Consider the following 14,358-nt stretch of genomic DNA (forward strand, 5'->3'; position numbering starts at 1 on the left):
TTAAATTTTTTGTCAGGACACAACTGCCCAAAGAGGGACTGTCCCTCGCAAAGTGAGACAGGTGGTAACTCTACCTATACTTCTTTCCTGCTGCAAAACTCTTATTCTATTAATGTTTATATTAGAAGAAAAAATATTTAGAGTAATAATTAAAGTTCCATCTTGTCTAGTGTCCCCCCAGTATTGCCTGATTTGGGGTCACATGTATGACTATTATATGAAAAAAAAAAATCTGCCAAAAGTTTTTTTTTATTTTAAGTGTATTGCTTGAAGTGACAATTAACTGTCCCTTCGAAGACTGTAGTTGGCATTGGCAGTGATCAGGTTAACCTGTTGGTACTGTTAAAATACATTACTTGGCAGTATTCAGGTTAACTTGTTAGTGACTGTTAAAAGCTAATTCATTAAATAGTTGAAACTTAGTCAAATATTAACTAGCGCTACCCTCAGTAATTGCTTGAATTCTAGCTGCTGATTGGCGGGAAGTGTTTACGGTGATGAAGCAGGTGACAGGGGGTGCGGAGACATACATAAGTTCTCCCGCAAAACGTCCCGAGGACTCTCGAGCCTAGAGCCCAGAGAACAACAGTGCACGAGGGAGTACTACATGCAGTATATTTTCTAGACAGTCCCAGGAAGCTGTAATTCAGTTCCAAAAGGTAAGCGAATTAATCTCTAGGTCTGCGTTGTACCCCATCATCATTCAGCAGCCGTCGTCATAAATTGCAGTAGCTCGAGAGATGGAGAAGGGATGTGTTTTGTGTTCATTTTTAAGCAGCCCTATCGGATTCTTCTTTAATGAAACAGTGACACCCTCTGACGCAGAGTGGCTGAGTACATTACAACTGCATAATTGTAATTTTATATCTATTAAAGTGTTTCAGAATTGGAACCATATTATTTTTGGCGTTGCCTCCTTTGTACCTTAGCCCTGAGCGAAGGCTCTGTGAAACAAGAAATAATGTTTCCACAATGTTTAATACCTCTCAACTGTCCAGATTTTCGTAGACTCCAAATTTTTGCTGGTATTTTGGTGGGTTCCTGTTAAAATTTGTGGTTTTCTGGCAAATCAGCGACGACTGAAGTCACTAAAATGACAGTCGTTTGAGAAATGCACGAAAACACACTTTTTGTAGTAACTTTCTAAGTTTATAAGATCACTGTTTAAATGTTGTCCCTCTTTTGGTGCCCTTTCCTCCCGTTATTGTTGTTTTTTCCCAGAATTCTTGTCTTAAGATGTGGACAGCTAAGGTTTAAATAATCACGGAACAGTATTTGGTTATGTTAGGTTTATTCCCTGCCTCTCGTCACCATGTTTGTAAATCATTACCGTTTTGCTGGGGTCAGCAGTAATCCTGGGCCATAAATTCTAGGTTAATGCCTTGGTGGCCGTATCAGATAACCTGCATTTACAAGTGGGAACTCAACACTCGTGCTAATTTTCACGCAGGAGAGGCAAGAGGAGTGAGTATTTATGCGTTTTATTTCAGTAGTAGAAATAGCATACAGCATCGGTGACTTCGTATATAGGGAGGCATCTCTCTGCGTCTTACAGATTTAAAGATTAATTAGTTCTTACAGTCCACGTAGAAATGTAACAAAGAATTAAGAGGCTGTGCATGTACATTGCGAGGAACGTACCTCATTTTGAGACTTAAAAAGTCTATGCTTCTCATTGTTCCACATTGAAAAGGTCTGTCACACATTTAGTGATAGCTTTTTTTAAATAATATTCATGGTAAATAATACTGAATCGTAGTAATTAATCAAAGGATAAAGTAAGTCATTTTGACCATTGAATTTGATAATAAGCAGTAAGTGTTCCGCATTTTGCCCATTTATTCTACATTATGAGGGGTGGTATTCCACATTTTACAGATTCAAGATCCACAGCTATGTTTTGAGCTGTAACCACAAGCAAAAGCATTCGTAAGAGGGCATCTGGAGTGACTGAAAGATGACCTCCGTCCCTGTTTGTGGCATAAGATTTTTGCGTATTCCTGCTAGAAGTATTGACTAGATTACAGTAAACAAATAAAGACTGTTATAGTTGTGATGCTTTTCACTTCAAAAAAATCAATTTTAAGTGTTTCTAGTTTTTAACTTTATGTTCAGTAGTATTAGTAACTATGTTTTAAAAATTTCTGTGCTTTCCTAATTCTGCAGGTTAAGTAAGTGGTACAGAAGTATGCACAGCTTTCAAATTATCCCTCACTTCCTGGGAGATCCTTATTTTGGACAAAGCATTCCTTGTGTCTCAACGCCATAGTGTTATTTTTTCCAACAACAGTGACACATTTCAGTCAGCAGATAATGACAATAATTACAGTTGTTCACTTCATTTGCTTCAGTAAATTCTTGCAAATTAAAACTCACTTGTTTTTCTTTCTGTAACTTTGTTTGGTCAGCTGTATATTTTCCGGCTGCGGTAGCATTTTCGCCTCACAGTGAGATGCTGTCCGGTTCGATTCTCAGCTAGAGTGTCTTCTGTGTGGAGACATGCGTGAATGGGCGTACCTTCGTTGAAGGTTGTGCGTCAGAGCTGGCAACTTGGTACATAAAAATCTACTGCCGATCATTAGTGGACTGGAGTTCCGCTGTGGTGACCCCTAACCGGGAAAAGCTGAAAGACACAACCACAACAAAAGAGGCAAGGGGAACAGTTGTTTACAGTTGGTCATTGACACTTGAAGATGGCTTTGTTTGTAGTTTGTTGCTGCCATTCTCTTCGATGTAGCTGAGAAACTGCACTGAGCAGTGTATGCAATGTGGAGCAGCACTGCAGTGAAATACACAATCTGCTGAAATCAGTAACAAGTACAGAACAGTGCACCATGAGTGTATCATTGGAGACGTATGCCCTTGTCCTCCCAATGTTACTACTTAATAATAAACCACACTATCACTGGACAATTTGCTACTGGTCTGCTCAGATTATCAGAGGAGCAATCTGTAGAATTCCATGACTGATCCCCTAAATATTCTATTTATTGGGGGGGGGGGGGCTTGACATTTTTGGTCTCCTACTGCTTGCCTACCATCACCTAACTGGCCCATTTGTTCTTCACAAGAGCAAGCATTGACTGAGAGGAGCCATTGGGGGGGGGGGTCCCTAACGTTCTGTGCATGCCCAACATTCTGCCAAGAAGACATGCAAGTGAATGTAGTGCAGGACTGCCATTCTTTTACATGAATGACTTTTGTTTGTAAATGATTGTACTTTTAAGAATGAGCAAACTGTGCAGGTTTCCCCAGTCACTGTTAGGGGAAATTGGTGCATGTTGTCAATCCTGGATATGTGCTCCATCTCTCCATCTGAGAGAGCCAAGCCCCTTCACTCCTCTCTATCCTGTATGATTTTTAGCAGGTGCCTGAGCCAGTAAGTAAACTCGGATTACCTGGTTCATAGTCTTTATGTCAGTAGAGGTGGCAAACAGTGTGTTGATTGTACTATTTACCATATTTCTCACACTTAGTTGTGTTCCTACAACAGATGGTAATTCTGGGCAATTGTTACACACAAAATGCAAATGAGAACGTGGCATAAATTCAAGATGAAAAGCTACATCTTTTCATCCACCAGATTTTTTGATTAATTTCTAACTTCTCCTTTCAGTTTTATAGTATTCTATTTTGTTTCATATTCTGGTTTGTACGATGAGGCTGTCCACTAAATGTACCCACTTTCTATTTCTGATACTAGGGCCAAAAGAGCAGAGAGCTAATGTTAATGCTAACATTTATTCAGTCCTTGTAAAAAAAAACTCCACCTGCTGTAGACCTGACCTTTTTTTCTAATCAAAATGGTTTTGGATGTATGCCATATATTCATCTTAATTCAATCATTCAATCACTAGAAAAAAACAGTTTAGTTTTATGGAGTCAGAAGGGCACAATGTACTGGTATATCAACAAGGTACTGAAAAACAAAATAAATCTAATTTTACTTTCTTTTTCAGTAAGTCTTCCATAGACTGTAGCTTACAGAGTAGGTGAAAGTGTATGTAACACAACAAGGTAAGCGCTTTCACGGATTACATCCGCTTCCTCAGACCAAAATATTAAAACTCAAGTCACATCATCTTTAAACATGTGACTTGAGCTTTAATATTTTGGTCTGAGGAAGCGGATGTAATCCATGAAAGTGCGTACCTTGTTGTGTTGCTATTAAAGAGTGCTGTGATGGAACCAGTTTGCCTTTTTCTTCACTATTTTGCTGTTTGCTACATTGGTTCCTTTATCGATTCAGAGGTTTGTTCTGACTTTACTGAGAAAGTGTATGTAAGTCAAAGAACTAATACCGATGCTCGGGTCAGAAACCACAAGACGTCTTGAGTTAATCCTAACTCTGTTATTATCATATCGTGTCTCATCATTGCCTTTGCTCTGTGCAGTTCACTTAGAATTTTGGGAATGACGTAAGATTTGTCATACAACTAGCTGGTAGTAAAGCACAAAGCAGAAAAGTACCTTTAAAATATTTCCACACACATACTGCATTTGATTGAAAATGTCTAATTTCTTTCACCTTGATAATAACACGCACAAATACAAATATGCATATATGTATAATGAACTGTGACAGATATGTTTATCTGATCTACTATATAGATGACATGTATTTGCCATCCTTCCCAGATTATCAGACATTTATTGCCATCATTTGTTCACCATCACCTACACACACACACACACACACACACACGCACACACAAACACCTCATTGAACCCAGAACAGCCCTGTACCCAAATTTGAATTTAACAGAAAAATGTAAATACAATTTAAAAAAAGTGAAGAGAGATGTTATCTACACCTCTTCTTCAGTATAAAGAAAACCACATTAATTCTTTACAATACGCACAAACACACACAGAATACTTGCATACATACATATCCCACCAAAAATACTGGCAACCTAAATCCATTCCTCAGAAATGAAATTCATTGATACACAATCAGAAAATGGCAGAAATGATCAGTTTCCAGCTATAAATTAAAATAAAACTAAATAAACTATAACTAAAACTATGAAATGAACAAAGTTTAACATTACATTTTAATTATATTGGTATGATAAAGATTTAGATTTGAGTATTTTTCTTTCTTTTTTGTCTGTTAGGATTGACTTTGGTATGGAAATGCAGATAAATATATTGCTTGTTTATATAATTAATGTATTAGTTATAAGGGCTGCAAACAGAAACCATTGACATTCCCTTAAACTCTTGAGAGTATGTGCACCTGCTGTCAACAGGGCCATTACTGTAAATTAGATCATTTTTACTTAAAGGATGGTGATGAGGAGAAGTAGTGAAACCTGTGTCTCATGTCGTTGCCTTGAATGCATTAAAACCTGCATGTTATTCCAAGTTATTAAGCTAGAGTACTAAAGCCTTTCTCTTTTTTCATGGGCAATTTGCATATCTCCTGTGTTTTGATTAAAATGAGTTTTATTAATGTCTTTGTACCTTCTTTATTCTCATACTTGGGATAGATGGTTTTCCAGCCATGTTTCTTTCTTTATTTTACGTTGCAGCTCCTTGGTTTCTTTTGTCCATAATGCAATGTGTTAGAGGAGTTTAATCAGACAATATGCTGTGGAGTGGAGAACAAAAAAACTTTTGGAAAACTGGGGAAGTGACATAGTGCAGAGTCTGAATTTTTTTTTTTTTTTTTTTTTTCATTTTTCATTACAAGCCCTTGTCACAGAGAAGTATACCATATCACAAAACTTTTTTCATCACTAATCAGTTAGCTGCTAGCCTGAAAAATTGGTTCTTAACCCTGGATGACTGTAATAGAAGAATGGCATTTCCTAACTGAGCATTACTCTGTCCTGAAATCCTGTTCTACAGAAGCAATAAGGCTTATCTGTAGGTTATTGACAGTTAGAAAAATGGGAAACCTGTACATCACCAATCTTATTGGAGGACGACCATTCTTCAGCAGGGTGTTAATGTACAGATGATGCCCACTGACAGAATCTGCTGCTTTGTGGCAGCTTGTTTAGCTGCCATGGAGCTCGGGCTGTAACAGAGTTAACTGTCACCATAATTTAGACTTGCTAAGCAGCAATTTTGCTGTTTAGCAAGTATAAAATTAAAAGAAACAAAAAAAGAAAGAAAAGTGTGCATGTGTTTGTCTGTGTGTGTGTATGCATGCATGAAAATGTTATCCATCGAGCTGTTATTTTGCACATGTTAAGAAGCGCTTTTGCGAAACAAGTGTAAAATTAAAACAAATGGTTAATTAAAAAATAGTAGTATATGTGTGTGTGTGCATGTAGGAGTCTGTTTATGTTTGAGTCCATGTGTGCGTGTATGGGTGGTTGTGTGCAAAAAAGCAGAAGTGTGTGTGTGTGTGTGTGTGTGTGTGTGTGTGTGTGTGTGTGTGTGAGAGAGAGAGAGAGAGAGATCGATCAAGTAGTGGGTGCAGCACATTTAAAATTAAGAGGTATGCATACCTCTCAACTTCTTAGCCCAATATATCTGGATAAAGCCTAAAATAATTGGGGGACAAAGACTAAAAAAAGGGACAGATTTTAAGTATTGTTCTTATAAAAATTAGAAAGTTGCTATAGTAACAGGATTTATGTTAACATGCATTTTCTGGAGGATATGATGTTCATATCTGTCACCTCAGGGACACCCCTGATTTTGACTCACATTTTAGCTCTGCCTCCTTTAATCCCTTCTAAAACTGGTGACTTTTGGAAAAAAGATGGTGAATTATACATAATAATACTAAATAGGGTTGCAAACTGTTTACTTCAGAAAACATATATTAATTCACATTCTGTACAGGTTAACAGAACTGATATTTTAGGTACCCCTGATTACTTCTGGATTTGTCCCTGGTTAGTTGAGAGCTATGATAAAGTCTGAAACTTAAATGTAACTAGTTATTCAGCGACTTCAAACAAGCAATGATTTGCCAGCATATACTACAGCAAGTTTGAAACAATAGGCAGAGGAACTATTTTACATCAAAAATATACATACAGTGATTAACAAAATACAAAACAATTTAAGTTCATTCTCTAAGTGCAATAATGCCCCACAGGGTGAGTGTTATTGCATAAATAATGCCATTCCAGGGGTGTAGAGGCCTGTTGGAGCATTATTTACACAGTAACACACAAAATCCGTGGTGGTACAGCGGTAGTGTTGTTGCCTCACAGCAAGAGGTTCTCCCGTTCGATTCTTGGCTGGAGTGCGGGGAGTGCCTTCTGTGTGGAGTCTGCATGTCCTCCTCGTGGTTGGGTGGGCGTTCGAAAAACATGCGTAAATGGGCGTGCCTTCGTTGAAGGTTGGACGTCGAGCTGGTACCTCAGCGTTCGTGAAAATCTACTGCCAGTCATTAGCGGACCGGAGTTCTAGTGTGGCGACCCCTAACCGGGAAAAGCCGAAAGACAAACACACACCCTGTAGGGTATTGTTGCTTGCTTGAGATATATTCATACATAATCTTGCAGTCGATTATTTGCGAGCAGCAGGTGCTTCGCTTAATTAGTCGATTTTACAGGACAAAAGAAAGAGTTTTAAGATATTGTTAAAAAATACAACATCACAGGGGAGAATCATCTATTTACAGATTATGTGGAGTACATTTACAGCCATAATTTGTTACACTGAATAACTGAGATGTGGTGCTTACATTTGCATGTTGTGAACAGTACTTTCTGTTTGAACTACAAATGCATGGACACAAACAAATGCATGTGTACATTTGTTGCTTTGTTTTATTATACAGTAAAATTAATAGGGTTTACTCCAAACAGTTAATCTGTAAGCCAGTATTTTATGACATCTTTTTTAAAGGATCAACACAGAAAAGGATAGCTGCAAGGATAGCTGCATGTTGCTCTTTACTTGCTAGTAAGTGTTCACTGGCTTAATGTATTACAAGGCAGAAATAACACTAAAGTTGTCAATATCTAGACATTAATGCTGTTTAGCAGTAGTTCAGGAAGGCATCTTTGTAGACTACTATTATGTGCAAATCGAGATTTTCTTGATATGGGCCTCCAGGTAACAAAGGTGCTGATATACACAGGCATATATAGTTATTGTGAATAGTTGTTTTAATGTTCATTATTCCTATCCATAATTCAGAGTACTGAACATTAAAACAATTATTGTTTTAATCCATTCAGATCAGAGAAGAGAAACTTGAGAAATACGGTGTTGTGTAGAATTTGAAAGTTTCCGTACATTAATTCAAAGTTATTTCCACCCTCACACTGAAAGTTAACATAGGTGACTGAATTTTCTTCTTACATTGTATTTTGTTGATCTACATTTTAGGTGAAGTCTGACATCACCTACCAGGGAATCTGCCTGACTTCAAGGAAGCAAACAGCACAGACGGTTCAAAAGCAATCCAAATTCAAGCAATGAACTGTCGGAAAGAAGAGAAGGAGTCTTTGGGTTACAATTCTAATGTCTCTGCCCATAAAGAAAACAAGAGAAAGCATGTTAGACATGGCAGGAACAGCAAGAAATGCTCATCTAGCCTCTGCCTTCAAAGCAAAGCTAGTGCCACTGGACGACTTGCTACTGGGGCCAGCAATTGCCACAGTCCAAGGCGAGCTATCACAGCAGGTAGTGTGGCAGAAGAGTGCAGCTACCAGCCACAGCCTGAAAGGGCATTTTCAGCCAGAGCAGCAAACACTATGCTGAAGGAATTACTAGAGAGTCAACTAGCAAATCAGCAGTATGACCCCAAACTGGCACCAGGCCTGACAGTGCAGTTGGCAGACACAGTGAGACAAGAGATACGAGAACTTCATTTTTCAAGATATAAACTGGTATGTTTTGTTGTGCTGGGGATGGTACAGCAAGGTGATTTAATGTGCTGTAGTCGCAGCATATGGAGCAGTGCGTGTGACACTTTTGCAGAATATTGCTTTAGGAACAGTTCACTTTTTGCACTATGTATTGTCTATGCAGTATACTGTGAGTGATAAAAAAAAAACGTATCTCATGTGTCAATGGGCATGTATTTTGTCATTACAGGAGTATGGAAAGACAATGTATAGACAGTTATGAAGGATGGTCTTGATTTTGCTTTGTGCTTCACCTGCACCCCATGTGTGGTCTGTTTTCATGTGTTCATCAGTCTGCAAAAACACCCTATAATGTCAAACATTAAACTAAATGGCAGGTGTAATCTAAGAAAACATGTTAACATCCAGAAAAAAGGGAGGTCATTGTTGCACTGTACTCATCCTTCATTAGACACATTATAGAATACAACGCCCCATTTGGTATGTACGTCTCAAGACATCTGCAACAAATGGAAAGGCTGCAGAAATACCTCACTAAAAGAATCACAGGCCTGAAGCAGATGCCCTATGCTGACTGCCTTAAAAAAACTCCAGCTATACTCTTGTCACATATCGTCTACTCAGAGGTGATCTCTGCTTAACATACAAGGCCATGTCAAACCCAGAGCTGATGGACATGCTACACTTAAAGAAATCCCAATCCCTCAGAGCCACACGCTGCAGGGATCTAAACCTTGTTATCACAATAAACAAAACATGCTGGAGGGATATGTTCTTGACCCAGAGACTCAGTAGACTCTGGAATAGACTGCCCATACATGTCAAGCAGAGTGTCTCTGTGGCCCTCTTCAAAAGGAACCTTGATGATTGGATGGGGAAAAAGGAAATTCACCCCCGGGGATCACGTCAGTCGCCCTGCTAGTCTGGTCTAGGGAAGTAAATAGTGTGGGAAGAAATAGCCAGGGAATTGTTATGGCTAGGCTTGTATAGGCCCTAGGACTGATAGCTTAGTACCAAAATATGAACCTATGAACATTTACACTGTTTATTTTACTGGATTGTGGACTGTAGTTTCAGTGTATCTATGGTGTGAGTATCTCAGCTCATCTAGGCATATTGGTAGAAGTCCATCTGTATTTTTTTAATTCATGTGTTGAGTGGGTAAACCCGCCAAGAGCTATTGTGTCTTTTCTGAAATGACCTGGCAGCACTGTCTGGTTAACTGACTTGGTCAGAATCACACAGCAGACAAATGAAGATGCATATATTCTGAATTAAAATGTAAATCATTTTGTAAATGTTTTTCTGTAATCACAAATGCATCTTGACATTTTGTCATTTAGTTTCAAACCTAAACTCCCTGATCACTCCCTGATATTAATACTCCACTCCCTTCCCTAAACCTTAAGTCCCTGGTCACTTCCTGAATCTATAACTTAATTCCCTCTCCCTTACTTAAAACTACCCCTCCTGCTCCTAAACTTAAAACTCCCCTTCTGTTCCCTAACTCTAAATGCTTCTCACAGTCTCTAAACCTAAATCATCCTGGTTGCTGTCTAAAAACCTTAGCTACACTCTCCACCCCCTACCACTGTCTCCCCATGGTTCCTACACATAGCATACTCAAATATGTTCAAGAAAGGTATGATAGCCTGCATGGCTGCCACACCCTGCAAAACTGAAGTGTTAAGAGTGTGAGAACTGGCATCAACCTTTGCAGTCTACAAAATGCTGAAGTCCCTGGCAGACAGATGGTTGTCTTTGAGTGTCTGGGGTTTGTGTGCTTGTGGTAGACCAGTCTGCAAATGTAGCAGCACTTATGTGCTAAGGAACTCTGTTTTCCATGAAGTAAAACAGCATAAAGGGATGTCCTTCCAAATTGACATATTCAAACAGATACCAACAGGAGGATTCCTAGTGTCATTTGCCAGACTATAACACTTATCTTTCATGAGCTGGGATCCACTCTGATTACTTATAAAGTAAAAATGCTTGAGCTATTCTATAAGTTTCACATCTGCTGTCAATTTGCACTTCTAAGTTTTATTTCTAGGCTTTGTCCTGTGCCTTGTTGCACCTGGCAGCTGGTCTGTACTTGTAATATTACTTTAACTAATCCATTTTTCTATGTAGGTGACATTGCTGGTATTATTGTAGTTTTTCCACTTTTTATCTCTATGTTTGCAGTTTGGATTTCTAATAAATCATGGCTGAAAAGGACCCGCAGGCCCAGTCTACTTGGTATAAATTAGTAAATGAAGGAAAAGCATCTGTCCAACGAGTATGTGATATAGCAGAGGGCAATGGTAGGTGTTCGTGACATGCATTTTTCCTTGTGCTGTTATCTACCTCTCACCACCATCACACAAGCAAGGTGCATATTTGGTACAAGCCTGTTGCTTTCAAGGGGTTGTTGCCACTGCAGGTTGGTTTGTGAAATGGAACTAGTGTAACGGCTTCGGTGTACGCCCTCATATTACTTTGTCTTGATTGAGGAACCATGCTTCCTCACTTTTTGTACTTTAGGAGTACAGCCTTTGTTGCCAGGTTAGGAAATTGTCCTTGCCTTGTAGTAATATATGAAATAAATGTGTGATTACCTATTGTAAATGTTTTTTTTCTTATTATTAATGATGATGTCAAGTGTCACTTCTGTGAGATCTGCATAAAACAAAAGTGCTTGTTTTTTATCATTTTGGTAGAAAGATGAATTACTCCAGCATAATGTTTTTTTCAAATGTAGTAAAATAAAGCAGTCTCCACTATATACAGCAGTTTAAATATAGCATTCAAATATTGCATTTCTGTTATGAAATCTGAAACTGTCAGTTGGCAAATAGAATTTATGATAATGATCGGGGAAAAAATATATAAAATGTGTGTGTGTATATGTATGTATTTAAAGAAATACGTAATTTTAACTCTTCAGCAACTCAGAGTATCCTTTTCCATTTATTATATGTTTCAAAACAGCTCTGACTTTTTTGTCAGCAGAATTTTTTATTTCGTAGAAAAAATGGTTGGAATCAAAGTACTGCAATTCTGCATAATCAAAGTACTGCGGTCCTGCAACTTATGCATTCTGTAACATTCTGAAGAAAGTCTCTTCAAACACTGAAATTTGTTTCTTATTGGTGATTCTCTTCTGATGTCATAACAGAGCAGTTGATTTTTTTATTTGTACAAAATGCATGTACTGAGACCCCAGCTCGGTGATACAGAGTGATAAAGCCCTGACTGTGACCTAGATAATCTGATATTGATTAGCAGCTCAGGAAGGGAGGGAGAGATGGGTCAGAGATGTGTGACTTATGTTGGTACGGTCAACTGGGAGGGAGGGAGGGTTGTAGTGTATCCTCCCCTTGTGTTGCCCTAGCACTTCAGGGGATGTTATGTAGGCCACACCCTCAGGACTAGGTTCTTGGGGGGGGGGCATGAATGGATCTACCAAAGCCATTGTGGTAGCCCTTGTGGAGGTGTGTAAAGGAGCAGGCCATGCCTCTGTATTAATGGGTATGGGCAGTTCCTCTCTGGTGATGCGGGGTTCACATCACCAGCAAGTGGTGGGGTTAGGCTGCATTTACAAATAGGGTGTAGTGGCTGCCGGAATGATGGCTCCATGATTGTCTCTTGATTCATGAAGAATGAATGTTCTGGAAACAGCTGTCGCCCCATGAGGAACAAATAGGTTAACTGATCGCAAATGGTAGGCAGACAGCAGGGCACAAAATTATACAATTTAAAAAAATACATGTACAGAAGTAAAATTAAACAAAATGATTACAAGAACATTTGAATACCACAGAAGCCATTGTCTTCATAACTTCAACTCCTATTTTATGCCTGTACAGGTGTTTTTCCCAGCCCTAAAGGCAAAATGAAGAGAGGGAAAAAACATTGTGTTTATCTTATTTTAGATGTTGGTTTCACAAGTAAAATATTTCTGGGAAAAGCTCTGTCCATTAGGATCATGTTAGTTCCTGTAACATCATGTCATGCAACTATAACAAGAAGGCATTATAAGCGGGAATAAGAGATGCACTAATGTAAGTCAGAAGATGTAGATGGGCTGCCTGGGCTGTGGAGGAGCTAAAAACAAGATAGTAGTATTCAAACACGCGTGCCCTAGGTGGCAGGCATTGAATACTGCTTCATGTTCCTTATGCCTGGTTTGTTACTATGGAGCACAGATGCATAGTCTGCAGTTACATTAGTCAACATGTACAAGTAAACACAGCATACATTTAAGAGCCCATGGCAGTCTGTACTGAACTCTGAACAAGCAAGTGATGTTAAGGTAACACCTTGTTTGTTACTATTTCTAGTGCAGAGTACTTATATTTAGCACATATTATTCATTAGCATATTGGCTATTTAGAGACAGTACAGCATTAAGTACCTGCTGCCTTTACCAGCCTGATTTCAGGATTATTAGTGGTCACATCTCTTTAGTGACCCCCAGAATATGGCCGGAAAGTATGAACTGTCCATTCTGTTTATCCCTAAAATATTCACTGCCCAGCTGCCCTTGTCAATATGGAATTGTCAAGAATTTTGCATTAATAAAGTGGAGTGTTTTAGCAATTGTCTTGATGCTAAATTTCCCAACCTGTGAATACGTTGACATAGAAGAAATTGGATGCAATGCATGCATGTTAATTCTTTTTTGCAGGCTTAATCTAAAAGAATATGTTAGGATGCAAAAAGTATTGAAAGAATGACGAAGTGATGCTTTCATCTTCAAAACAGATGAATTGATTTGCATTTTTAGATTAGGTAATATATGTTTAATAGTAAATATTAAATAATTATGACCAATTTTAATTTAATATTCTGATGTATTATAATAGGACTTACCGACAATGGGTTGTGTAGTTCTGTGGGTCTCCGGCTTCAACAGTGTTTGTTAATCTGTGACGCAGATCCACCAACAATTACCTTGCATTTTTATAAAATGCCCACAAAAAAATCAAACAAAACTCTATTCATTCTCAGTCTATTAATTTTAATTTCAGAATAATTTGGGGTAGAGACAGTTGCTACTTGACTGGCAGAAGTGCTTTATACAGTCTGCTGTTTAGAGCAGGAAATTCAGTGAACCTCAGCTGTGTTGAAAATCCTCAACCATCTCAAGCCAGAACAATGAGTACCCTAATGTGTGAATTCAGAACTGAATATTGCCAGTGTACTTATTATAATCACTACAAAAGCAGTAACCGATATTCTCTGGATGATTAATATTACGCAAACAGTTTCTATCTTACTGCAGGGCTGCACGCAATTACAGCAACTATGGAGTGCAGTGTCAGTGGTTCAACAGGTAGCACACTTGTCTTTGGTGCTGGAAGATCAGAAAGCTGTGGATTCTACTCTCACACCAGGTACTTGGATTAACTGCAGTTCAGCATAAGTGGGGTGCTGCACTCCTGAGTGTGCCATCCCTTGGAAAAGATGTTCAACCAAGGTCCCATCTGCCTGAGGTGGTAGACCAGGTGAATGTAAAAGATTCTATTGTGCTTATCAAAAAATGAGTAGGGGAAGTCCCCTCATGCCGTGGCAAGTTTCCCCT

At 38.6% G+C, this 14,358-nt stretch overlaps 1 protein-coding gene across 2 annotated transcripts; it reads left to right on the forward strand.

Moving 5' to 3' along the window:
• Positions 1-541: 541 nt before the first annotated feature.
• On the forward strand, positions 542-8,990 carry LOC122812822 (dynein light chain Tctex-type 5-like). 2 transcript variants are annotated; one of them, XM_044084874.1, is made up of 2 exons: positions 542-659; positions 8,308-8,990. In XM_044084874.1, the coding sequence occupies exon 2, from the start codon at positions 8,397-8,399 to the stop codon at positions 8,964-8,966; it is 570 nt and encodes a 189-aa protein (XP_043940809.1). In that variant the 5' UTR covers positions 542-659; positions 8,308-8,396; the 3' UTR covers positions 8,967-8,990. The 2 variants fall into 2 exon arrangements, with proteins under 2 accessions (XP_043940809.1, XP_043940810.1); XM_044084875.1 differs by lacking the exon at positions 542-659 and adding an exon at positions 1,358-1,464.
• Positions 8,991-14,358: the final 5,368 nt, after the last annotated feature.

The sequence above is a fragment of the Protopterus annectens genome, chromosome 10.part0 (assembly GCF_019279795.1).
Source record: "Protopterus annectens isolate FY-2018-M chromosome 10.part0, PAN1.0, whole genome shotgun sequence".
Lineage (NCBI taxonomy): Eukaryota > Metazoa > Chordata > Ceratodontiformes > Protopteridae > Protopterus > Protopterus annectens.

Coding starts and splice junctions, on each gene's coding strand:
- LOC122812822 (XM_044084874.1), top strand. CDS start 8,397: ATGAACTGTCGGAAAGAAGAGAAGGAGTCTTTGGGTTACAATTCTAAT.